The 27,255-nt window shown below is 31.9% G+C and overlaps 1 protein-coding gene across 1 annotated transcript; it reads left to right on the top strand.

Annotated features, from left to right (window-relative positions):
- Positions 1 to 636: 636 nt before the first annotated feature.
- On the top strand, positions 637 to 25,750 carry dyl (transmembrane protein dusky-like). Its single transcript, XM_070635970.1, has 4 exons — positions 637 to 995; positions 18,095 to 18,281; positions 23,585 to 24,094; positions 24,191 to 25,750. The coding sequence occupies exons 2-4, from the start codon at positions 18,222 to 18,224 to the stop codon at positions 25,448 to 25,450; spliced, it is 1,830 nt and encodes a 609-aa protein (XP_070492071.1). The 5' UTR covers positions 637 to 995; positions 18,095 to 18,221; the 3' UTR covers positions 25,451 to 25,750.
- Positions 25,751 to 27,255: the final 1,505 nt, after the last annotated feature.

Genomic DNA, 27,255 nt, shown 5'->3' with positions numbered 1-27,255 from the left:
GTGTATAACGGAATACGGTTCATGGCATTTCCATAAAATTTTTGGCACTAATGGCATCAGTGTGCTGTGGCACACAGAATGCTCACCACTGGTCTAGCTGTCTAGCTCCAAACTTCAATCTATACCCGGACAAGCATTAGTCGGGTAATTGATCCCAAATCTTGCTCCAGGTTAAGATTATGCTGGATTTAACTGATCAACTAATTTGTGCTTTTAAATACGAACCTATGTTTAATACCAACAAACTAAAATTCCACAGACACGATATTAAAACATTCCTAATTTCTATCTAAAAACTAATCTCAAAAGAGAAAATTCAGACAACCAAAAATTGTCATCAAAAAAAAAAAAGTAAAAATTGCAACCGCAAATTTACATTATCATCAATTCTCACCTCAAGATATTCTCACCCCATCACCATCACCCATCATTTCCATATAAATCCATATATTTTTTAAGAGTATTGAAGCTCACTGCAATCAGCCAGCCAGCTAATATTAACAGTTGTGTTAGTGTTCAACGTAAAATATCGTTAAGAAATATAATAATAATATACCATAAGGAGGTCAAACTTTCACGTGGTATAAAATGATTGTTCACAAGTGAAATTTTTGTTATTGCTGTTCGATCGTTCGTTGAGTGAATACCTACACCTTCTAGGTATTAAAAAATTACTGCTTCATCCCTCAAAAAAATATTTAAAAATCCTTTTTTTATCAAATTAAAATTAGAAAAGTAAAAGGAAGTAAAAAAAATTCTATTCTTAGCGAGAAAAAATTGTTTTGTTACGCAACTCGTGTAGGATAAAGTGAAAGTTAATTTTCTGGATATTAAAAGAATTTTTTCTGTTTACATTCCGGGTGGCGAGTGAATTTTAAACAAGAAATACGAAAAAAAGAAGATATAACCAAAAAATATTAAACCGGAAAGTGTAACGAAAAGAATTTTTGTGTTCAAAGGATAAAGACAAAAAATTCTATTAATTCGTTCCTTAGGTGAGTGGATATAAAAAAAAATAAAATGTGAGGAAAAGCTTCTGAAAAATAAGAAATTAAGACATTGATGATGATAAAGCATAAAAAAATATAAAAATTAGTTCAGTTGAATAAAAGTGGATAAAATAATACATCGGATGTAGAATTGTAGAATGAAAATGAAAACACGGCATGCGTTATCAAAGTAGAGCAATGCTTATTATATCGGACACCATGTGCAAGCATGCAAAAATGCTATTTTTATACAAATATGACGACAAGAACCCGATTGAGCAACTTTTACTCGTAAATGCTTAACATTAATTATTTATTGTTGCTTATTGTAAGGAAAAAGAGACGTTCAATAAATTTTTATCACTAGAAATGTGCTCGACATATGGATGAGGAAATTGTGATGATTGATTTGGTTTAGTTCAGTTAAAAATTTTAAATTTACTGCGTCATTAAAAATGTTACGTGACTTTTGAGAAATGTTTTGTGGATCAAATGGGGAAAATAGTGAATCAGATAGCCAAAAACCAGCTTTTGTATTTGAAGGTTTCGAACCATTGCGACATCGATGCTGTGTCTTAGTCATGCTTTCATAGTTTCATTATGTAATTGGTTTAAATCCTTTAAAATTGGATCCTTAGTGTTCTTGGTACCAAATCTTTGTGAAGCCATTGATCTACCTGAGCGACTCATATGAAAAAGGTTCCGCAAGTTTGAAATTGCCTCGAATTCTGTACGCAAATTCTCTATATAAAAAAACGAGTCGATTTCGAACTTTGAGTTCTATTAAAGCTCATTTTGAAGCAGCCATGTGAATCCCACATGTAGGCACCCACACGAAAGACCCTTCTTCATATGTGTTGCTCGGGATCTTAGATATCAATTCAAAAAGCGAAATTCGGGAAGTACTTGGGAAGTACTTAACCTACTTTTATGACATAACATGCTTAAATTTGCATAATAAAATTCAAATTAACGTACATTCACCAGAATAAAGTTGGGCTAGAACATGTCCATAACAAAAAGTAAAGACTTACCAACCGGAACAAAGAAAGAGTGAGAGAAGCAAAAAATATGGAAATGAAACGAAGTGAAGAAATGAAAGAAAAAATGTTTCAGTAAGAACACACAAGCTGAGTCGTCTCAATGTTACTTTCACTTCGACATATTTTCTCTTGTGCAAAACTTTGTGCAGGTTTATTTTATTACCCGTCCGATGGAAGAGAAAGAAAGAAAGAAATGATGATGGGCAACGACTTTTGTAGAATGTTGGATGTTGTTATTGTTTTTATTGTTTCAAGGCTATGTGAAAACTAGTTGTGAATTTTTATCTAAAGGCTGCTCGCGGCATTATATTTTAGGGTTCATTGGATTAGCAGTAAAAGTTCAATTTAAATATTATAAAGTAAAAGTAATGGAAAGATACTTAAAGATTTAATTTGGAGAATGTTTTCTTTACCTTTCTATTTTTATATATTTTATATCTTTTGACAAGATAATGCGATTGGAATTGGAACTCTTTTATGTACATACGTCCGTACAGACAGGAGAAAAAAGGTTTGCATATGTCAATATACATATTCAGTTCTTCAAAATAATAAATAACATCATAAATTATTACGACTATCGTGTTATGACAATCCAATTAAGTTAGATCCATAAACATATCAACATGTCAGGCTGATTCATGTTTTATGTGAATCTAATTTATTGCTCAGCTCAAATTTCAAATCTGTAGCAAATTGTGACTATGATTTTTGAAGCACCGAATGTGCTTATCCGAGTTTCACAAATAAATAAGGCTTCATAATGGTTCCGTATATTTTTGGCAGATTTAGCAGTCAAACGGAGGCGGCTTTCAAAAGAAGTAGCGCAGCCTCAAGTTGAATCGCTCGGGTTATCCTCTCAAGTTGATTTCTTGTCAATTATTAGCAATAGAAAATGAAAGTTTTCATGTGAGGCATAAAATTGCAATATAAAAATATAAAAAAAAAACTTTTTCTGAATTGGATATACAATTTTTTTTTATTATGTATTTCAATTTTTTATGCAATTCATAAAAAAAAAAATTCATAGAGAAAATCGTTCATATCACGAACGCTTGGGGAAAGGTTATTTACTGCTGACTTATTGTTCCGTCATAAATTGATATTTCACTTTTTTCCATAAAAACTAGACCTCTGTTAAATTTCACATTTCTCTCGCTGTGCAAATTTGAACACATTAGGGAAAAATTTTCTAATCTTTTCACCCACATTGGCCATAAACATCACATATTGTCCACTTGATTTCTATAATTGAATCTTTTAGCAATTTTTGGGCATACAGGTGATATCATCTTTACATCTTTACGATGTTGACATTTCTAAAATTTCAATCGTGACAGAAAAATGCCATGAAGTGGGTCTTCATGAGTGAAAGCACTCCTGTCTGATGTCATTTTACAAGAATCTAAACTTTTACTTCTTCCGATATTTTTATGTCAATTTATTTGCGGAATTTTTATGGGCTTGTTTGATGAGGATTAGAGAACTTTGCATATATATTTCATGTAAATTCCACAGCTGAAGTCACAATACTTACTTTCAATCTTTTTATCCATTCGGGAATGGTATGCATGGGTGTACATATATGATTGCTTTCTGCCTTGTTAGCGAAATGACTTATTGCTTTGGCATATAAAATCAGTTGACAAAAATACGTCAGAACTAGTCATTAATTTGTCTTTTGCTAGTGCTAACTTACAACTTGTAACTAGTTGAAGTCAAGTTAATATCTAGTTAATGACTAGTTGTCCACGAATACAATGGGATTACAGAATCGATAGAACAACTCCTCGTTTATTGAATTACATATACCCGAATAGCACAAAACGGTTCTTAATTCAGCCTCAGGCGGGAGTGACTCTGACTCGATTCCGGATTTTAACCAGATCCAGCACCAACTGCAAGAGTCAAGTTACCCTGGTGTCGAATTTTCGATCGATTAATGTTCTTCCTTTATTAATATTTATATAGTATGAAATTTATAAAGAAATTCTAAAACAGACTTACTTAATCAAAAGCAATCTACTACTAGTTCGGGTATATTACCTTCAAATTATAAGTACTGAAGATAATGCTCATGTCGTTTGCCATAACTGTCTAAAAGAATAAGTCATAACTGCTGTTGTTAGTAGAACAATTCAATAGATTATTTTTACAACTATTCAATTGTATTCCTACAGACTGATATGTATCTCAAATTTGAGTTAAAGAGCCAACCATTAAGTAGCTTCACGAGATTTCTATTTTGTACAATAAACTGGATAATTTAGTTTTGTAGATCAATTTCTGAACCCCCCTGAGCTAGTTAACTAAGATATCATTCCTAATGTCAATAATAATCAATACATGAACACATTCAACTAGATACCATTATAGACATTTAATTAAACTGTCTATACCTCCAGACAATATAAATTTCACAGTACTCTATATTAATCACACAATACCCCTATAGCAAGAAATGATAAAAATTTCTCAAACTCAAAAAAGCGTAACACTAGTCAAAACCAGCCCGCTTTACGGAAGTAAAATTCAATTTTCATTTCTTTTAATTTCCATAAATCCTTCCATCTCGAACCCTCTATAATCAATATAGTGAGAAGAAAGCGAAAAGCGAATAGAATTCAAACGGCAACATCCGATTCGATAGTTTTTTAAATAAAAGCATATCATTTGGATCAGACTCGCTTATTTAATAAAAAAAATAATACGAGGAATGGATTTAAAGTGTTTTATAATTTTCACGACTTTTAAGGTAAAGAAAAAGAAGGGAAGAAATTGTTTAAGATTATTGAGCCATTAAGCATTGCCGTTTAGAAGGAGAAAAAAAATAGACAATAGAAGCAATAAAACTTTCACCTTTTCAAGCTTTGCCGATTTTTCGCTCAGAAATGACATAAATAAGCAAATCAATGAAAAGAGCATTTGCAATTGTGCAAGCTACTGCCGATAATACACCATGAATGAAAATAAATAAGTATGTGACAGAAAACAATGGGTCTGGTTGGTCAATCAATTGTTGTGCATTTTTATTACAACTGCCGTATTTACCTCCTCATTATTATATTGTTATGGGTCTCAAAAAAAGTAATGTAAGCAATCAAGTTGAACACAGCGAAAAAAGTGGGTAGAAATCGAGTCCAACTGTGATAAGAAACAATGATTCCGATGACAGTGCCAGCAGCAATGTTCAAAATATATAAATTATGAATCAACTGATTGATGTACTTTCGGTGTTTTTTATATGGTTAATGAAGAAGATGGAACCGAAAAGAAGTATAAAGAAAGTAACATGAACATCGATCAAGAACCATGACCTTTCTAATGTGATCTAATGTAAGCGATTGAATAACTCATTCCATTGAAATTGAAAATTCTGAGGCGGATCTTACTTCATCAATTAGGTGCATATTGGGTATAAAGGAAAGAGACTCGATTGTGTATATAACATGTAACATTACAGATATATACATACATAAATTCATTGCCCCAAAGCGCATTAAACTTCAGAAATTGAAGAAAATAAAAACAGAATTCAGTGAAAATAGAAAGTTTAATTAATAAATCTCTCTCATCGAGCGATTAATTTTTTTTTTTTATTTCTTCTTTCTTCTCATTTTATTCATTATACTTACTTATATACTGTTTATGCTCATATAATTTTCGAAATATAAAAATAATAATGTTTCTTTCTGTTGCATTCATTTAAATCTTTCATGTTTCACAAGGGTTTAACAAAAATCGCGTCATTATGTTATAGCTCATCATTTCTTCATTTATCATACGTTCCATAGTTCCATAGTTCTTTATGTTGATTTATTCAAATTGTCGTTATGAGTAATTTTCTTGTAATTTTTGATGCTTCCAAAATCAGGGGTGTTATTCATGTCCAAAATAATTTTATCTAAGACTTGTGGGAATATATCATATAATTTCATATGTAGCATCTAAAGAAGATCTGATCAGTAAAAGCGTAGACGTGTTGTCAATAGGGTTTCTCGAAGTATGGAGAATGAAACCGAGATCACAAGGATCAATTCTTTGAAGTCTCGGCAAATTTCGAAACTGAGACAGGGAAGTCTTGGTCTCGGTATCATGAACTCTTAGTATAAAGCATAGTTGGGCAACTTTTAATTTTTCGCAGCACACCATAGGAGTTGGCCTCGACCAAAATCGCACACGGCTTACGGTTCTTGACATTTCCAAAATAATTTGGCAGCACTCTAGTATAGTAGCAACCAATTGGCAGTCACTTGACCTAAGTCACCTTCTTAGATATCAATCATCCAAGACACCAACTCTGAAAATAAGAAAAGAAGCAACAAGAAGTAGAAAAAAATTAGAGAAGGTCAAGAATGTCTAGTCCATTCATTGTAGGTGAAGGTTACAAGACTAATTACATCAGCATCTATTCCCAAAATAAAAAAAGAAGATGAAGAATCATTAAAAGAAAATTCATTAGTTATTGCTATTGGACATGCATGAAAAGAGATCAGCCTCATACCTATATAATTAATTTCCTCACTCAATTTACAATTTTTTTTAACATTCAATGTTCATCAATTATTGTGTCATGATGATGGTTTTTTAAAGCGATTCCATTTTATAACATGGATGTGAATTGTTGTTGTTGTTGTAAAAGAAGTAAAGAAAAATTTCTCGAATTCTTATGTTAAACATTTTTGTGTTGCTTACGACAAGTCGCGATGAAATTAATTGTTTGCTCAACTAAATAAAGCTAAACATTAACAATTGTTGGAATGCATGTGCGTTTTCCATGTAAATACGTATGTGATATTTATGTGACTTCCAAAGAATTGAGTAAAATGCATTTTTTTCTGCTCAAACGAAACGTAAACGAAAGAAGAAAAAAAATAAAAATCTTGCAAAGCTTTTAAGACAATAGCATCGAGCAAGTTAAACTTTCTTTTTTCAACAGCTCATACACAATTCAAGTCTACGAATACAGCAACGCTCCATGAAATACAATAAAAAGATTGTAATCTCTTCAGACAATTGAGAGATTTTTTCATGCATTATTTTTCTTTAATAGTTAGTGAAATGAATTAGAGAATCTGTATTGCTTTATATGCACACGAATACAATTATCATAACAAACGATTTTCTTCATCACCATGATGATCTGTGTTGTCACTCGCACTTATTTCTCTTGTAATCATGTTGTACTTATCATAAATTATGCACCAAAGGTTTCGAATGGAATTGCACATACATTTTAAAAAGCTTTTTAACTCTTGAATTGGATTGTTTGCTGAAATTTGAATGAAGTTTGATGAAGACTGAGATATGAAGTTCCTAATCATAGTAATACCCAAACAGAAATAGGGAAAACAGTCTAGTTTAAACTAAATACGCTAAATTGGCTTATTAATCCAGTGCTTTGAGTCCACTGGTCAAAAGATCCAGTCTCTAATTTCTGTTAAAAGTCGCTCACACTCTATCACGTCCCCTCATTAATATATAATTTTCTATCACAATCAATATTAATCAAATACATTAATTAAGCTTAGAAATTGGCAAAGAAGATTCAAGCACATAGCAAGCAAAGCGAAAGTTTTTCTATTCATTTCATTCATGATTTTACATGGCTTTTGTCATCGCCATTAGCATGCTAATTACTACTAATAATCGTTAATCTATTATCATGGACATGACCATCTGTTGCATAGATTGATCACATACAATTTATAATTAAAAATTATGCTATTTTTAAGAAAAGAAAAAAAACTCATAAAATTTTATGCTTCAAGTGAAAATCAGAAAGTCACTTAATAGATATCCATCAACTGACATGAACGGTTGAGAAATTTGATGACATTTTTTCCAGTAGTCATCGTCAAACATGTTCATGTTACAATGAGCTTTTTGACCTACCTTCAAAAAACATATATACATTCATTCGTATCATCAACTCCGCATAATAATTTGGTTGTAATTTGTTTTCTGCTCATTTCAAGCGCCACATGTGTCCAAACGATAAAAAAGAAACATTCTCCGCATATTCATTCAAATTAGTAATCTCAACCTAATCTACATTTAATAAACATTTTTTTCACGAATGGATGAAAAGTTCAAAATTAAAGAAAAAATATATTTTAAATGGTCAAATACATAGATAGTATGAAATCTGACAATTTATTTAGACTAAGTTGTGGATGTTAGTTGATGGATGATAATAGACAAGAGTTGGATTCAAAAGGAATCTAGTGAAGGTCTTAAATAGAAGCTGATTAAAGGCCTGTTTAGGATAAATTATAGTTTTAGAGACCGTGCATCCTCAAATGTTGGAATTTACAAGTAAAGCCGAATCAAATTCACTGTCCAGAAACCTTCCCCGATCGGCACATATTAAAATGTTGCCACCACGGCGACGACTCGGTCGTATACTTAAAGTCAAGTGGCTGCCACTTGGCAAATCCGGTTGTTTTCGCCGTGGACCGACTCGTCGCCGTGGTGGCAACATTTCAATTTGTGCCGATCGGGTTCTGAGCCGACTAATAACTTAAATTCACATTTTGCCAAGCACTTTGATCAATCTCCATACCTTAGTGATAAGAGCGTGCAACTTGTAGTCGCTGAACGCGGGTTCGATTCCCGTTCGGACCAACTGGTGGGAAACAGTCCTATACAGCCCAGACTCAAGTTATTGCATACCAAAATTAAGCTTCAACATCAAATAATCCAATGCAAATTTATATCCAATAATTTGTCATCAATGCAGAACTATGACTTTGTAACTGTTTTACAAAGGAATCTAGCCCAAAAAGTTCCAATTCAAAAATATTCCAATAAATTATGCAGTCCAGCTGTTTTCGGCATCAAAAGTCCCTCTATTCAACCAACAATTATACCAAAAGTCAAAACAACATCCAATAAATTCATTAATATGCATGCACCAATCCCGTAAATTTTGTCACCCGTTAATTAATTCTCTTATTCATTTATTTCGGATTTTCTTCATCTCCTTTTCTTCTCCATCTGATTATAATAAATTGACTTGTTTGTTATTAACTGAATTAACAATTTATGTGAATGAATGAAAAAAATGCAAGAAGAGACAAGTCGGTGAAGCATTAGCAGTTTTATGCTGTGCATACTTGAGAGAAGAAATAGTAATTTAACTGGTTCACCTACATTCTCTCTCTAGTATTATTAAAAAGTTTTTAAATGAATAAAAAGATGACAAGGCATCTTGATTTGTTGCCGTCGTTGAGCGAGCATTAGATTCCAAAATTAGAAACTCTCATTTCTTATTCCTCTCATTTGTCAAAAAAATCAAAAATTCCAGTTTTTTTCATAAAAAAAATTTCTTTTATGAAAATATGTGTTGATATGTATGTGCTGATTGATATAAAATGAGAGGAATTGATAGTCAAAAAAGACCTTAGGAGAAATAGCATGAATATATTATTAAGTGATTGAGATCTATCTACATATTTATACTGACTGTTGTCGAGTGCAATTAGACATTTAGTCATTACATACATTTTGTATGTTAAGTGCGCGGCGTCATGAAAATATGAAATTCTATTGAAAGCTTGTCCGCCTCACACATTGAACATTCAGTCGCTCTTCTTTTGATGATATTAATACTGGTTAATAATGGACTGTAAATGGAGTAAACGACAAAAATTGCTAGTCATTTAAAAATTCATCACAAAAACAGAATCAAGAGTTAATTATGTCGGAAATACTTCCAAAACCTGATGATTTTCAATCCCCAAAAAATTTAACAGCAATAATGATAATGTTTTCCCATTTTTTCTTATGGTTAAAGCCCATTTAATTATGTACATATGAACCGATTAAATTTTTAAAACCATAAAAATATTCATCACATCTTTAAGACTTATGTGTGCTAATCACTCACTAAATATTCTGCCTCTTCCCGTACCCCGTGAATGGATTTAGGTCGGCACATATTATAACGTATTTATTTCATCTTTTTTTATTCAATTAAATTTCATATTGTAAAAATTGCTCTGCTTTTTCACGCCTTCCCAAATCTGTCTGTAAATGTACAAAAAAATTGTATGTGCAAGTCTTGTACATAGGTAAATGTGCATAAATTAACTACTTTCTTACTCATAATGTTCCATTCAAAAAATCTTACACACGGGGGGAAAGAAACATACAATAATTAGCAATAACGCAATATCTTGGATAGTAAGGTAAGGTAGTAAGATAAAAAAAAGCACAGATAACGGCTATTTTATAAGCATCGAATCAATAGACATGATGAAGAAATTTTAATCCAATTTCCCATTCTCTTTATATGCGCCATATATAACGATACATTTTCATAAAAAGCCTAAAGAGTAGTAAAAGGTAGGAACTAAACAATTTTGTAATTACGCCATCGTAAGTACACAAGAGTTATATACAGAGAGGAAAAGGTTCTTGAACCATGAATGGAAAGAAAACAAGAAAAGAGCAAGTCAAATGAAAGTGAAAATAGTCACGCGCAGAATGGAATTAGCAAGCACAAAAGAGAAATGAAAGTCAACTTGTATATGCTGTATATCGCCTACACAGTAGACCTTGTAGGATGTCTAATAATAGTCATGAAATGCAGAAATTGAGTAATATAAAATATTGCATAGATATTGGCATGAGGAGCAAGACGAAAGTTAAGTTTCTCCAATTGATGGTGCAGTATTTAGTGCAAGACTTGAAAGAGAATTGACGATTTAACATACTTAACAACTTTTTTTGCACTTTTTCAATCTCATTTTACTATTTCTATTCATTTCATCTCGCTCTCACTCGCATGCACTTGTCTAAATCTAATGTGCTTATTAAATGTTTCTAGTCTAAATAATTTCTGATTGAATGGATCAAAATATTGGTACAACATGTATGAACACACATGTATATGTGTACAATAGAAGGAGGTCCATTTTATTAACAATTTGTTTCTTATTTCTAAAGAATTTTTATTTCATGCTTCATGCAGTCGACTTTCAACTTGATAGATATATCTTACTTTCCTCGAGACATTATATATGTTACTAGGGGGGCCCTTTTTTCACTTTAATCAACAAAGAATGATTAAGCACTTTCAATGTCTACATGTGCTTCTTCACATTCGCGCACCTTACAGTCGCCTTTTTATTCTGTTTGATCTCCGTGATGGTAGACACAACCGATTCAAAAGCGATTAATTTTAATTATAACTGGAACTAATCAAATTATGAATTAATATCGTGTATGATCAAAGAAGAAATTATCGGTATCCTCAATAATATAATTTTGCAATTATTGCTTGATCATATAGGCATTAATCTGTTAATGGATGCTATTGAGAGCATAAGGAATTGGAAAAATAGAAATTTACTATATTATAGATATTTGTAATTTGAAGCTACTCTCCCCTATGGTGACTTACCGGGCAATATCCGTGAAACCGTGCTTAGAATCAAGTGATGCTCTTACCCGGAAGACACTGCATATAAATAGTCGAAAGTCTGATCCTAAGTTAGCGTGACTTTGACTTCAGACAAGATGTTATGAAGACCAGAAGACCAGAATCCAGTCGGACTGGATCTTTTACACCGTGTGCTTTCTGGGTTAGTAAACTATCAATATGTCAATCTCATAGACATCATCAAGAGGCACTTAAATCGAGTATGAATAAGAAGAGTGTGACCAAAAAATCTCTAACAAGCTTAAAATACTTATGATCAATTTTCTGGCAGCACGTGAAAAGTGAAAACAAGCTTTGCATTAAGTAAATCTAAAGCAAATGTGAGAAAATTAATCGATTTCATGATAATTTTATTGGTATCTTTAAATTTCATCACAAACACTCGAAACGCGTAAATTCTTCAACAATTTACTTTTGTCGTGATCATTTACGCTAAAATTGAGAAATAGACAAGAAATTGTTTCGATCAAGATATTTTGAGACACATTCCATAAATAATCCGAATAAAATTTAGAAAGACAAATGTTAGAGTCATGCATATCTGACTAGATTTAATAGACTATTGTATTTAGATAAAATGCATTACGAGGAGAAAATTATTTCCTCTATACAGGATGTCGATGCCACAAAAATGCTATATTAAAATAAATGAAAGCGACCGTAGGCTGTACATTAATCATCATTTTGATTGTTCAAATTTTGGATGGGGTGTGAGAAATTCTATTTGATGCAATCACTTTTCTGTGTGCATGTAGAACATAAAGATGAGTAATTTTGAGGGACGAGATTAAGGATCTATAGAAAAATTAATGAACAAATTCATTCTCGACCGAATGAAATCTGTAATTTAATGTTACAGGGCTAATTATAATCATTGGTGGCAGTAGCATTCAAAAATACATTAATCGAATCTATAGAAAATATTATTATAAAAGCAACAAAGCACGTCACTGACCTACCAATGCATCAATCTTCCACTCATTCTCGATTTTATTAATTTTTAATCGTCAATGTTTTTTTGTATGATGCGTCACGCAATAGATTTATTGTTATTATTGTTGTTCCATCCATTATGTTCAGGAGAAAATGTTTGAAAACAATTTGTGTGAGACGAGATTTGAGTGGAATTAGGACCAAGCGACCGAGTAATTTTCGTTGATTACATTTTAATATCCTGTTCATTTCAATTTTTTTAAATGCATTTTTCTGATCCGCCTGCACTTAGCAGCAATAGAAAGAGAATTAGGTCGGATGGTGTATGTTGAACTAAAGACAGAATTGATGATGATGATGATGATGATGGTGTTTATTATGATTATTTATTCATCATCATGTGAAAGAAGAAATTGAAATGAAATAATAATAAAAAAAAATATGTTGACTCATGAGACTTCTGAATATTTTTTACTTCTCATTCTTCTTCCTTTATCTTCTTGATTTATTGTTCACAATGTATTGACATGCTACTCGAGATACTTTCCAATGGGTTGGGTTCAAGACGTATTAAAAATATTTACAATGAAATGTTTTAATTTGGTATTATTACAATGCAAAAATAGCTTCTTGACTGATGATTTCCCAATTTTTTAAAGTCGCACACAAGAAATGAACACGATTCGCCAAAAAGCGTGAAATGATTTCAGTGAAACTATTTCTTGTTAACAATTTCGCGAAGTGTAATTTATGTGTCAAATTACTGAGGGTCATTCAAATTTCCTCTTGAAATATGCTAAAGCAAACAAACGTGGGAGCTAATGATGTTGTCGAAAGAAAGTAACCTGTGGATCTTGTAAAATACTTGATGTTTTGTTGCCAATTTGAGTAGGCGACCAAATTCAATTACCAATGTCAAGTTCATTGTTGTTTGTATACATGACCAAATTGGTGTATGATTGATGTTGGGAAATCATTGCAGAGAGCCTGAAGTATTTTGCAATAAATCTATGGATTGATATTGCTTAATTACATAATTAATACATATTCCTAGCAACCTGACTAGTCGTCATGTTGCCGTCAGGGCAATTTCACGTCTTACCATTAATACGGCGACATAGCGATGCCCTAGCGAACACGTTGTGCTGTTCGAGCTATTCAAAAATAATTAAATATATATTAAAATTCAGCATACCATTTACGACGAAAAAAATAATTCCCACAAGTATATTTACCGCAACCGTAAATCCATATTGCCAAAAATATCCCTTTCATTCACAAAATACAAAACATTTTGTACTGGTGGTCTCATAAAGAAGCAGAAAAGAAATTGAAAACGAATTCATTACAAAAAGTAAGCACATTAATATCAAAATAATGAAAATGTAATATAAATTACAAATATAAACATAAGCCACACATTCGACCGGTACGTTGCGTTGCGGTTTGAGTTCTTTTTTTTTTGGTGAAAAGCAAATAATGAAACTTTTTTTTGGGCAACTCTTGGTGAAAAAGAAATGAGAAGTGAAAAGACTAACAGTAAATGTCCAGAAATTTATTTCATTTTCAATCATCGATAACAAATAAGCATTTGTGAAAACAAGCACGACACTGAGCACAGAGACAAGAATGAAAAGAAGTGTGGAGATAAATTGAATGAATAAATAAAAGTGACAAAAGGTGCGCCAACGGATCTCATTTGAGATTCAAATTTTTGCAAAATAATTTGCATCATAATTGGTTCATTTTATATTCAGTGCTTATTAGATAGGCTGCAAGATCATGAGTGACATAAATAAATAATGCTCCATTATAGTTCCTTTATTAACACCTTATTAACTGCTTTATTAGCACTTCTTAATTTGTGTCTTAATTTGAGAATATGTCAACTGTCGTTTAAAATTCAAATTATATTTGCAACTTCAATTAGTTGATTACCCCTTTTAGAGTTGTTAGTCCCCTAAATATAAATATTTAGTTCTGTCTCTGAACACTGAAGAATAAACATCGTTGTTATTAAACTAAATCCGTGTAGAATCTTTAATTAAACTTATTAACAAATAAGGATTGTCAATTTACACTTCAACAGTGTCACTCGGGCTAAGTAGGTTCCGAATCTCTTTATTTTAATGAAAATCCATTTCATTCTTGAAAAATCCAACAAAATATATTGGCATACCCAGAAACAATCTGTACTTTCATGATGAACTAAAGACAGACATCACATTTACTGATGAGTATCCGAAGCTCTCTCGTTTAGCTGATCATTCAATAAATTATTATCACATATGATTTAGAGAAGATGAAAAGAATATGCACGCACCTGTTTATTTACCGTGAATAAGATGAAGTAAAATAAGAAACTTTCTTTTTAAGCAAATCTCAAGTAAGACTAGCTCGCGCGCTTAAAGGAGAAGAGGAAAACAGTCCAATGGATTGGAGATTTGGAATTATTTACGATTCTTATTTGAAGATTTGTAAAAAAAAATGCGAAGAAAAATGATACAAATGACTTGATGGAATTTACGAATGTGATTAGCACATATTCCTTCACTTTCTGTTTAAATAAAGCTCACGATATGCGAATGAGACCTTTTTGAGCCACACTCGGCCAAAAGATTTATGCAAATATTTATTAAAAGGTGTTTCACTTTGATGCGGAAAAAAACGTTTTTTCAACTCACTTAACGAGAGACTTTCATTTTTATTTTGAGGTTCTTTTGAGGTTGCGAAATTTTTATGTGATAAACATTTACAGATATTGGGAAGTAAACGACACAAAATCCTGTTATGGTGTCTTTCTCACAATCGCAATCGAAACAAATATAATAAAAATATGAAAAAAATGTTAATGACCAGGAACCAATATGATTAATATTAATTCGTCTCATTAAGTTCATTTACCTATAAAAAGTTGCACCAACAATATAAATGAACGAGATATTCAAGTGGAATGTGCATGAAAAGTGAAAAAAGAAATGAAAATATTGCAACAAGTTTGCAATTAATCGAGTCTCTTTTTTTCTGTTTCTTCTTTCCATTCCTCGTTTATGGAAGAAAGAAGAAAGATTCCAGATAGGCGGGTTTTGCTTTTAAGTGAATTAACTGATTGTTCTATATCAGTAGGTTAATGGAACATGCATACAATCTTGTACCGACACAAATACACTGTTAATTCACTTACATCAACAAGTGCATTAATCACTTTCTGATTGAGCACTTGAGCCTCTTCTCTCTGTGGCTCTCACCAAAAAAATATATATACATATATCTATAGCACACACGTACGATATTAGATTATATTTTTTTATTTCTTAAATGATTTATTATTATTATTGGCATGAGGATGAAAAAGAAGCAGGTGATGAAAAAAAAGAAAAGATGCAAAAATACGCGATTTAAATTTGAGCAGTTTTTTTTTATTTGGGATCATGAGAGAGGTGATGAATGTAACTGGAATATACATGGATACACTATCCAGCATAATGTTGTCGGATTCTAGTAATATCGACAACATGCAGAGCAACTTGTCATTGATAGTTGTTGATCAGAGTGGGTCAAAGACTTCTGGTCTAATGATTATTCTCAAATAGCACAAGTAGATTATTTGATCCGAAATCCGGGATTAGGATGGCATAAGTCTGGCGCAACCGGAGTAACCGACTTGTGATATTCAGGATCTAATCTACAACAGGCAAAAACTCCTTAAATTTTCCAAATTCCTCTCACAATCTGATTGCAGCCAATTAATTGACATTCTCTAATTAATGACTTTATGTCTAAAATTTATATCAAAATTATTTAAATTACAAAACTAAGCACATCTGCATATAAATCCAGAAGCTTCATTAATTATAGATAAAATTTGCATTGCAAAATTAGAAATCTCACACGACGGCAGACAGTCATAAATCTCATAATATATCCCCAAATCGATAACTTGAAGAAATTTCAATTAAATTAAAAAGTCTTCTTGAAAAGTCAAAATTGCGAAACATCGTAATCTCTACAAATAAGCATCATATGTACGGATTTGAGCAGTAGCAAGTAGCACCGCATTAACTTTCTGTATATCTTTCATATTTTCATTTTTCTTGCTTATATTACTTGTGTTTAAACGTAGTTTCTCTTCCAACGAACGGGAGATCTCCAAGAAAAAAAAAGAAATATGTGTACGGGAGAAGAGAAAAGCATGGAAAGATTTTTTAAAGTGAAAATTTTTAATTCAGTTATAAACTGACTGTGAAAGACTGAATTTGTATTCGAGCGCGATAGTCGTGAAGTTAAAGAAAAAAAATCCAAAATTTTGGATGATGTGCAATAATTAATTAAAAGTTTTACGTTTATCAGTAACGAAGAAAGGCGAATAGTTGAAATGCAAAACGTCGATTATTAGCAGTCTTACACAATACAGTGACTTGTCTTAATTAACTCAATAAAAAAAAATTATAAATTTCTTTTGGTAAGAAAAAAAAGTTGAAAACAATTCAGTTGAATTACTTTAATTACGATACAAATTATATTCAATTTAAGAGGCAATAATGAATAAGAAATGGTAATTAGGCACCAGAAAGAAATTGCATAAAAATAATTATTTTGCCTTTTCCACTGTTTAATAATTAAAAAAGTAACTTTCACCCAAAAATGAGAAAATGATCCACAAAAATTAGCCGTGAAATTTTTTTTTGTATAAAGAAATTCAAGTGATGTGCTGCATGATGAAGGAGAAAAAAACAAAATCATAAAGCAAAAGAAAAAATTTGCGTTTCACGTTAATGAGCTTTTGTGAAAATTCATTAGTCAGTGAAATTTTAGTTTTAGTGAACATCGAGTCTCAACTGAATTATATTAGTGAATTAAACATTTAACATTGAATTATAATGACTTATTATACAATGAAGCTTTTCCTCCTCAATTTATAGTGAATCTAATTTGAATTGATGTATTCTTCCAATTTATTGACTTTATAAAGTTCTAGTACACATTTTACACGATCAATCAAGAAAGAGATGGACAATTAAATAATGAAAAATATACAAGTGCTGATCTATAAGAACCAAAGCTCGAAGTTGACTAGGATTTTGTATTTAAAAGTCGACTAGACTCCATACAAAATACGAGTTGACACCGAGATCTATAAGAACTGTTAAGATTTCTAATAAAAGTAAAAGTGACAATCATGGAATTATGTGAAAAAATTGTGCTTTTTGAGAAACTTATCCGGAGTTCATACGACATAGAAATGACCTGATATCCAATCATAGATCAATTTGATTAAAGCTCGATGTCGGATTTCATAGAGTCTGGCTTGGAGTCAGAATCAACCTGATCTGATGTTGGATTTTTAACCATTTCTACACAGTATGCCTTCCGGTTTAGTTTTGAAGTGCCAAAAAATCAGTGAAAAATTCAAATTTATGTCCAATAGTTAAATAATTGATCAGTGAAACCCAAATGAGACATAATGACATGTACAGTAACAATCACCTCATGAGCAGCTTCATGTTCGAAATTTTTCAAATTATTTTGTGAATCTGCTATTTGGCAACTATATTGGAACTGTTGTTATGATGTGCACCTTTGAAAATGTTGCACTAGAATAAATTGGAAGAATACTATAAATTAATCAGCAATAAAAAGACAATAAACTAATAAAATAAATTATTTCTGAATCATTGCAGATTACATGAATGCATCAATATTCTGTGTGACGTGAGATAAAACCAACCCAATAGGATAAATTTTCTAATCAAATTGAAACTTAATATTCAAATAAGGCTGACAAAAATAAATAGTAAATCACATAAAATGGGCGACACATCGCGAAGTATAGTCGCGATAGCTTTTGTAGTATTTTTAAGTTTAAACGTAAGTATCCGCTAATTTTACATGATGGTCCGTTGTCTTTAATTGAGCCATTTTCTTACTTATTCTTCTCTTTACTATCGTCTATAAAGTCTACACACATCTTCTATTAAATGGTTATTATTTCAATACTCGCGCTTTTCATTCGGTTCATTCCTCTATTCTTTCTTACCGAAAAAAAAAACAACAGCATCGAATTTTTTAATTGGCATATCGTGTAGGTAAGCGAGAAGCATCCATCGGCATTTAACTTTATTAAATTTTTTTTTTTTCATTTTTTTCTCGGTTTTTTTTTTTATTTAAATTTTCAAAATCAAATGCTGGCCTACTTTTTTACATTTCGAAAAAGAAGTTCCACAGACATACATACATACAGATAGAGAGTCTCACATTTCCATGCGGTCATTCATTCATTTCCATCATCTAAAAATGTGAATCTAAAATGCTTATCGAATACTTATGATGTCGACAAATGTAAATAACAAACCAACAAGATAAAAATTTGACACAGATAAGCCAGTCCAGTCGAGTCGCATATATATGTATGTATATATGGAGGAGACTAAGTAAAAGTTTTCACGGAACATATTTTTCATTAATACGCATATCTTGATACGCGGAAGAGATAAAAAAAATGAAAAAGAAATTAATTCCTTTTCGACATATCGCTTTATATATGTATTTATAATATTATTATTACTGCCCATTATCATCATCATTCTTATTATTTTTTTGTTGTGTCATTGCCATAAATGGTCGTCGTCGTCGTTCGATCAATGAACGATGAGCGATGGAAAGGAAAATTGAGAAAAGCCGATTCATTTTTATTGATGTTGAAGTTCAAGGGCGAATGGAGATTGTGACAAATTTCCTCCGGCTAATTGACCCACTTCTCAAATGAAAATAAAAATGTTAAAAAGTGAGAGAGAAGTGCGAGAAAGAAGTAAAGTAAAAGAAAATACCAAAAAAAATTTCGCCGCGTAAGTTAATGCCATATGATGCGATTGGTGAAACCATTCAATTAACAGACGCGCGTGAGCTTTTATGCTAAACTAATAAAGCAAGTCAGTGAGAGAGAAAACGTCTCGTACAATTGTGAAGATCTCTCATCATAAATCAAATAGTATGCTAAGATGAGGGGGGAAAAATTGTAAAGCTATAAAGCTGATGATTGATTGAATGTCGTTTAAGAAATGAAAGAAGAAATTGAAACTATAACAAGTGCATACAGATATTTTATTATTATTATTTTTCATGAATGTATTTCCACTTTCTCGTTTTCATGACGACTTCTTCTTATTCCTTCTTTATGCTGCTTATGAAGCCCACATTGTCAATGCCGGTGAATTCCAATCCACTTGTACATATGTTTTGGAAATTACCAATAGAAACATTATTAATTACAAATTTATATTGAATATCATATTGGAACTTCCACATTACGTCTCATACTGCGATTCAATTACAATGTTGATTAACTCTAACCCACTGTTTGCATGGAATTTTGCTTTGTTAAATTAACGATTAGGTTGTTGAGAAAATTTCATCTCCTTCTTCTTCTTCTTTTTTGATTATTCATTCATCTCCTCTTTCAATGAGTCTTTCTCCATCTCAATAAAATATAAATCAATCAGTCTATAGTTTCTTTTATGTATGTTTATTACATCCATCAATTTATGTATTCAGTTTGACTATTTTTTAACCATTCATTCCAAAGATTGATGTTTAAATATTGCAAAAAAAATAAGTTATTAGTCACTTACTGACCTAAAAAGCATCACTGAAAAAATTAGTAAAAATTATCTTTGGGGTCGTTTTGTTGTGACGTGCAACATTTTGTTTAAGAAAGTCTGACAATTCAAAGTCTATCCCGATCAGCATAAGTTTGTCATGGCAGCCAAATGATGTCCACATTGGATATTGCGACTTGGGCTCCATATGTCAACCAATTGGCTGTCATGAGTAATTTGTGACGATCAGGAATAGTTTTAGGCACAAAAATTGCTGTGACAGCTTAGTCGGGCTCCATAAAGCTCCAAATCATTCACAAACGTCATTTGCGAACAATTCCGTTTCTGAAAACGGCAATAATTTTAATTAATAAGCAAAAAATACTCACGATTTCTTATATAAAATTCATTCATTTAATTATTGTTAATGTTGATGCACGGAATAGCTGTAATCAAAAACAATTTTCTGACCATAATTTATCGCTCAACATCTCTCTTTCTATCCACATATTCCTCTCGTTTATCAATCAATTCAGGTATTTTAATTTCATCTTAAATGCTATTTTATATATTTTATTAATTTAGCAGTTTGAAATTTAATTAGATGCTGTCATGTCACATACTTTTCATTTCATATATCTATATTTGTGTACCATGAAATCAACACAAAGTGTATTGTCTTAAATTTCATTAAAAAAATATATCTGATGGGTTTCATTAGTGCTTAATGTATGTATGTTGACTTGAACTAGCTTTGAAGAGGTATTTATGTGGCACACTTTAGGAAGGAAATCGGAATGAATTTTTATTTGATTTTTGATGTGTCCTAAATGGATTTTACTACTATTTTTGGTATAGCTGATCGAATTAGGAATTTCTTACAATTATTTGCAAATATTAGAAATCGTCCACTAAAAACTTCCAACAGTTACATTGAGAAATTATCCAAGGTCATCTTCCTGCACAAAGCTCGAACTCGACAAGAATTTTATTGGAATATAGTTAGCTTTTCTATTTAAAATTCGTGTCGATGTCATGCTCTGCTACATAATTATCAATTTTGCAAACAAATCTTTATATCCACAAAACTCAAATTTAGACAGACACAGTTTTTGAATAGCCCCCTAACCAGAGGCGAAACTGCTCAATTTTCTCATCTTTCATGATTCAAAAAAGGTTTCAAAAAATTCCCAATTTTAAATTCCATTTTTAAGAATTTCACCACTTTGTTTTCAATTTCCTGAAGTAGTCATGAAACATCTGGTTAAAATCGGAATGAAATAGAAATCTCAATCTCAATTTCAATGACAATTAAGTTTGTTTGCTTTAGCAATCTTGCAGAGTCATTTTAAATAAGCTTGGAATCTGTATCTGTATCACTTTTTGACATCTCATGTTCAATTATGTATGTATGCTAAGCTTAATCTATCAACTTATAATTTAATTGTCCATTCATCGAATAAATTAAATCATAATTTTGCAAATTAAATTTTTCTTGTATGACATATCAATGTCTTGTACACCTATAATTCCATTATGCTTCAAGCGATTATTTTAAGTGAAATTAAGAAGATCGAAATGAGATTGGGAATGAACGGGAGGTGACAGAAGATTTTTTTTACGGGCGTGATATTGTTTTTTTTATGCGACCATCAACTAATTCTCTCTTTTGTCTTCCTTTCTTCTTCAACATATTTCAATGTTAGTTGTTGCTTCTTGCGATCGGAACAGACACGAAGCCAGAAACACATCCATTTTATAATATTTAATTAATTATGGATCGAAATGAATAGAATCAATGAAATAGAAATCTTTCTCTTTACCATAAATAAAAAGAAATACGTATTTATAAATGATAGCTTTAAAAGTAGCGCCACATCCAGTTAAGCGAAAGAAGAAAGTTTCTTTCTTTTCTTTGCTGCTCACTCCTTCTCACTCAACTTCTCTTTTATTTCTTTAATCGCATACCGAAAATCCACTTTTCGCTTTTATTTTTTTGCTTCAAAATCATCAATGTTGTTGAACTATATCTCATGTATATGCACTGATAGGAAGAAAAACTATGAATATTTCTGTTATGGGAGATTCTGCTTTTTTCTGCTGAAGAAGTAATTATAACACATTAGTTGAGGAGGAAGTGAGAAATCAAATGCTACCAAGCTGGTAAAACTGTTCAGCTTCTTTCAGATAAAAGCGCATTTTTCGACATCACTTAGTGCTTATTACCCACATAATTAAAATTATTCGAGTGTGTTATATCAACATTTTCTGACATGGCAATTACCAACGCAATGAACATTTTTGATTACAAGTTTAAGCCTACTCGCTGACAACTTGAAATTTTAGATGAAAGTTATGTTTACTTTAATTGCGATTTCACTTTCTATCGACAGTAATTGTCAAACAACTTATGTCATAGGCAAGTCAATGGCTTTCTAAGCTTGAAGAGTTTTTCTTGTTTTGTTGAATTTTTTCTAGTTTTTACTTTTTAAAAGCTTAGAGAACTAATAAGCCCCTTTCACTCTTTTCTCACAAACATTTTCCCCGGTTGGTATACACTTAAATATAGTCTATGTGGCAGTCAAGTGGACATTTTGATAAGACAGCGTTTAAGAAACCTTTGGGAAGCTACCGAAAAAGCAAAAGGCATGGAAATGACCGAAATTATAGCTCCAGATACACTTGACTCTATTTTGAGGCTAGATTTCATCAAATCTGGTCTAGGACTAGAGTCACGCTGACTAGTAGTCGGATTTTCGAAAGTTTTAACCCCGTGTACCTTCCGGGCCAAGCGGGGGTAGCCTTAATTTAATTTTACTGTTCTCTAAGCTGCCAGAAAGACAACATTTAAGTTTGTGTCAATCGGGTTTCACACAATAGCTCAGATTAAAGGATCTACATGAGTGGCACTTGACATTCTAATTGGATGCCATCCAAAATTATTGCATTTAAGCTTGAAATCAACAAATAAGCTTAACATCAACAATAAGTTCAATAAAGCACCACTAGAATTTATATGCGTAACAATTCCCATAAAATTACCACAACCTGCCTTCATTTCCCATCAAATATCATTTCAATAAAGGCAAGAAGAATTCTTTCTAAAAATAACTTTCATTCCAATGCCCATAATCAAGATGAAATCTTAATGGAGCATTCGCAAAATGTTTTTTGTTGTCGCATACTTTTTTCACGAGATTTCACAAAACAAGTCGGTCATAAAATGTAGCAGTGTACTATGTAGTTCAACATAAAAAAAAAGTATGTACGTAACAGAAGAAACAATTTTTGTGTAAGAAAGATGAGCAGAAGATTAATTCCGAATTTATTTCTTCTTTTAATGGCAAATCATCATATTAGTAATTAAAATGAAAATCATTGCTTCATGGAAGTGTGTAGAAAAAAAAAATTACTAACTGGCTATCAGATACAAAGAGTGAAGAAGAAAGAAAATGTTGAGATTGGGAACACAAGCTAACTGTCTGTGCAGCGTCTGTTTTCTGGACGCATTGCTAATTCGAGCGCAAAAAATGTTCATTTTCGTTGCTAATTTTCTTCTTTTGTGTAATTTTGCAGAAAGTACATTGTGATGCACCATTAGTTGATTCAGCAGCACTGCCATTAGAACATAGAAGCGTATATGGACCACCTGCACCATCACCAGTATATGGACAACCATCAGGACATGCGGGTAGTGGACATTCAAGCGGTGGACATTCAGGTGGAGGTGTGAGCGCAGGAGGTGATGATCCATGGCCACTTGGTGCCACACAAGATAATCCACAAATTAAACATTTACAAGTGCAATGTGAAAAGACACACATGCGTGTCAATATTGAATTCGATCGTCCATTCTATGGTATGATCTTCTCAAAGGGATTCTACAGTGACTCACATTGTGTGCATATGAAACCTGGAACTGGTCACTTAAGTGCCACATTCGAAATCTTCTTAAATAGTTGCGGTATGTCAAGCTCTGCAAACCATAATGCTAATCAATTTGGTGCACCAACACCATCAGGAAGCTATGTTGAAAACACAATTATTGTTCAATATGATCCATATGTTCAAGAAGTGTGGGATCAGGTAAGAGATACAAAAACTATAATTAATGCATATCTAGATTACTAAATGTTTTATTTGTTTGTTTTTTTCGCTCTTTTATTTTCTTCATTTTATTAGGCACGTAAATTGCGTTGCACATGGTATGATTTCTATGAAAAAGCAGTTACATTCCGTCCATTCCAAGTAGATATGCTTCATGCCGTTACTGCCAATTTCTTGGGAGATAATCTTCAATGTTGGATGCAAATTCAAGTCGGAAAGGGTCCATGGGCATCTGAAGTCAGTGGAATTGTTAAGATTGGTCAAACTATGACAATGGTACTTGCTATTAAGGATGATGAAAATAAATTCGATATGCTTGTAAGAAACTGTGTAGCACATGATGGAAAACGTGCACCAATTCAACTTGTTGACCAAAACGGATGCGTTGTTAGACCAAAGATTATGAGTAAATTCCAGAAAATTAAAAACTTTGGCCCGTCTGCTTCTGTCGTTAGTTTCGCGTACTTCCAAGCATTTAAATTCCCCGATTCTATGAATGTACATTTCCAATGTGTAATTCAAGTATGCCGTTATAACTGCCCAGAACCAAAATGTCACGGACAAGGTGCATTGGCTAGCGAATATGGATTACCAGGACCATCAGGAGAATACGGCGGACCACATCTTGCACCAGAATATGGTGTTCCACCAGCAGCATACCCAGATCCCCGTCATCCAGCCGATACAGCTGGAGCATTCTCAGAAAATCAAGAATCAGTCGTTCCACCACCACAACAACAAACTGGAGTAAATTCAGCTGAAAATCAAAGTGACGAACAAGTTCCACAGGCACAACAACAACAACAACAACAGCAACCAAATCAATCACAAAATGACATTCACTTACCTCCACCACCACCACCTGGCCAAAGCTACAGCACTGTTAAGAGAAAGGATACATATGACAACAGTGGAAATTTGATGACAATTGGAGGTCGTCCAAGATCTGTTGAAGGTTTAGATGATTTAAGAGGAGCCAGAAGACGTCGTGAGACAGAAACCATGTCATTCGTCGTTAAACCACGTATCTACAAACGTGATGCACAGGAAATGACAGACGTGAATACAAGCAGAGTAATTCAAGTTGTTGCACCTGGAGATGTCAACTTCCAATTAAATAATTCAGCAAATAATGAGACAGTCGTGATCTCATCAAGAACTGTCGATCCAGAAACAATCTGTATGTCAGTGCCCAGCTTCGTGGGTGGATTAGTCATGTTACTTTTAGTCTTAGCTGTTGCATCACTTGTGGCCGCTTTCCTTTTTGTCCGTGTGAGACATTTCGATCGTAAAGGAGCATCAGCTTACGTTTCTGAATTTATGAAAGTTAATTAAGCTATGAGAAAAATTTTAAAGTAAACTTTTTTGGAAATGAAAATTACACAAAAAATTTTAAAATCTTAAAAAAAACCAAAACGATAAACAATTTATAGCTCCTAATCTCTTCTTGCTGAACACTTTGTAGATCTTCAGGGAACCTGCAAGAAAGATGATGGTCACAGAACAATTTTTTTTTTATAATTTAAATGAAATATTCCCTTTACGTAATTTATTCACGCTCGCATTTCCACCCCTATTATATCTATTTATTTATTTATTTTCTCATCACACTAATAATGAATAAAAGAAACTAAGCACATGATGAATCTCACGATAACGAAATGGACTCTAAAACATTGGTGCCACTTTAGAGCTAAGGAAAGTTACTTTTGATTAATTTATAAAATTAAGTGGCACCAATGACCAATTTTACTTTTCTTATTTATTATTTTAAATACACGAGCCTAGCATGCAAGCATATGCTCAAGAACATCCTACGGTACCAAGTGAGAATGCTTACAGCAGTGCCTACCGTGCCTAGGACTAAAATACCTGTAGTACCTAGTACGAAAGTACCTTAAGTGCCTAGTACTAAAGTACATATAGTACCTAGTACTATAGAATCTACAGTACTTACAGCACCTAGTGAATATCCTCAATGGTAATTTAAGTTACTAATTGAGCATATGCTCGTATGCTAAGGACACATATATTTATTTTGATCTTTACCATTTTTCCTCTTAAATTTTATGTTTTTATTAGCCTATTTATGTTCATTATGCGAAACGATTTAAAGAGAAACACGACGGAATTAAATAAAAAATAAAAAAAATTTCGAAATTCAGTTTTGAATAAGCGGTAAATTTTATAAATTCTTTTGGCGATAATTACTTACTAACCATATGAAGCATAATAATTTTAAAATTACTATTCATTTTGGATCCGAAGAAGATGAAGATATATTTCATGCATATTGAGTTATAACGATTATTAATTGATCTTTCATATCATTAGCAAATTAATGTCTGTAAAATGATATTTAAGGTTGAATTAACGAAAAATCTTTAGAATCTCTTGTCAAAAATATTACCGTCAATGGAGTTGGCAGCTTTTGAATTTTAATGGCAGGAAGGTTCAGCCTGTGCCTGAGAGTCTTATGTTTCCAATGGGAAACTAAGTGATATTTTTGAGTTCATAGTTAATCTCAATCAAAGCTGTTTGCTAGATGACTGTGACTAGGTTACAAACTTTAATCTTGAACAGCTACTGCTAGTGTTAGCACTAGCTTGATTGTATTGATTATGCTGGAGTACTTAGTAATGGGCAACCCCAAGCAGACAGCTCTAGTCTCGATGTTAATCACAATAAATCATTATGCATGCCAACTCCAACCTTAAAATTTGTAGAATTAAATTGAATCTATTGATCTGTGTCAAACTTTCCAGATTGATAAATTTAATTTTTCCAGGGATTTTTTAAATAGCTCCTTAAATTCTCTTTTTTGATCTAAAATATTATAAATTAATAAAGTCTTTTAATGTAAATATTTATTTTATGATAAATAATATAATAAATGTAATGAAAATGAAAAGAAAAATAGAAATGAAATTGCGAATTAAAGAAAATTCATAAAGAAAATTCGAGATGTTTTTTGTTAGGATGAATATGTTTACATTTTTTTAAGAAATTGGAAATTATATCATGAATAACAAACGTACGAGAAATAAAGAAAACGAAATATTTCAAATGAATTTTATTGGAGTCTTCTTCATCATTTTATATCCTCTGCAATATATCATCTTAGGTACTTTTGTTAAGAA

The sequence above is a fragment of the Chironomus tepperi genome, unplaced genomic scaffold (genome assembly GCF_022539635.2).
Source record: "Chironomus tepperi strain 1889 unplaced genomic scaffold, CSIRO-AGI_Ctep_v1 contig_100, whole genome shotgun sequence".
Taxonomy (NCBI): Eukaryota; Metazoa; Arthropoda; class Insecta; order Diptera; family Chironomidae; genus Chironomus; species Chironomus tepperi.
Note: the sequence above shows the minus strand (reverse complement) of the source record. Positions and strands in the feature narration are given on the sequence as shown.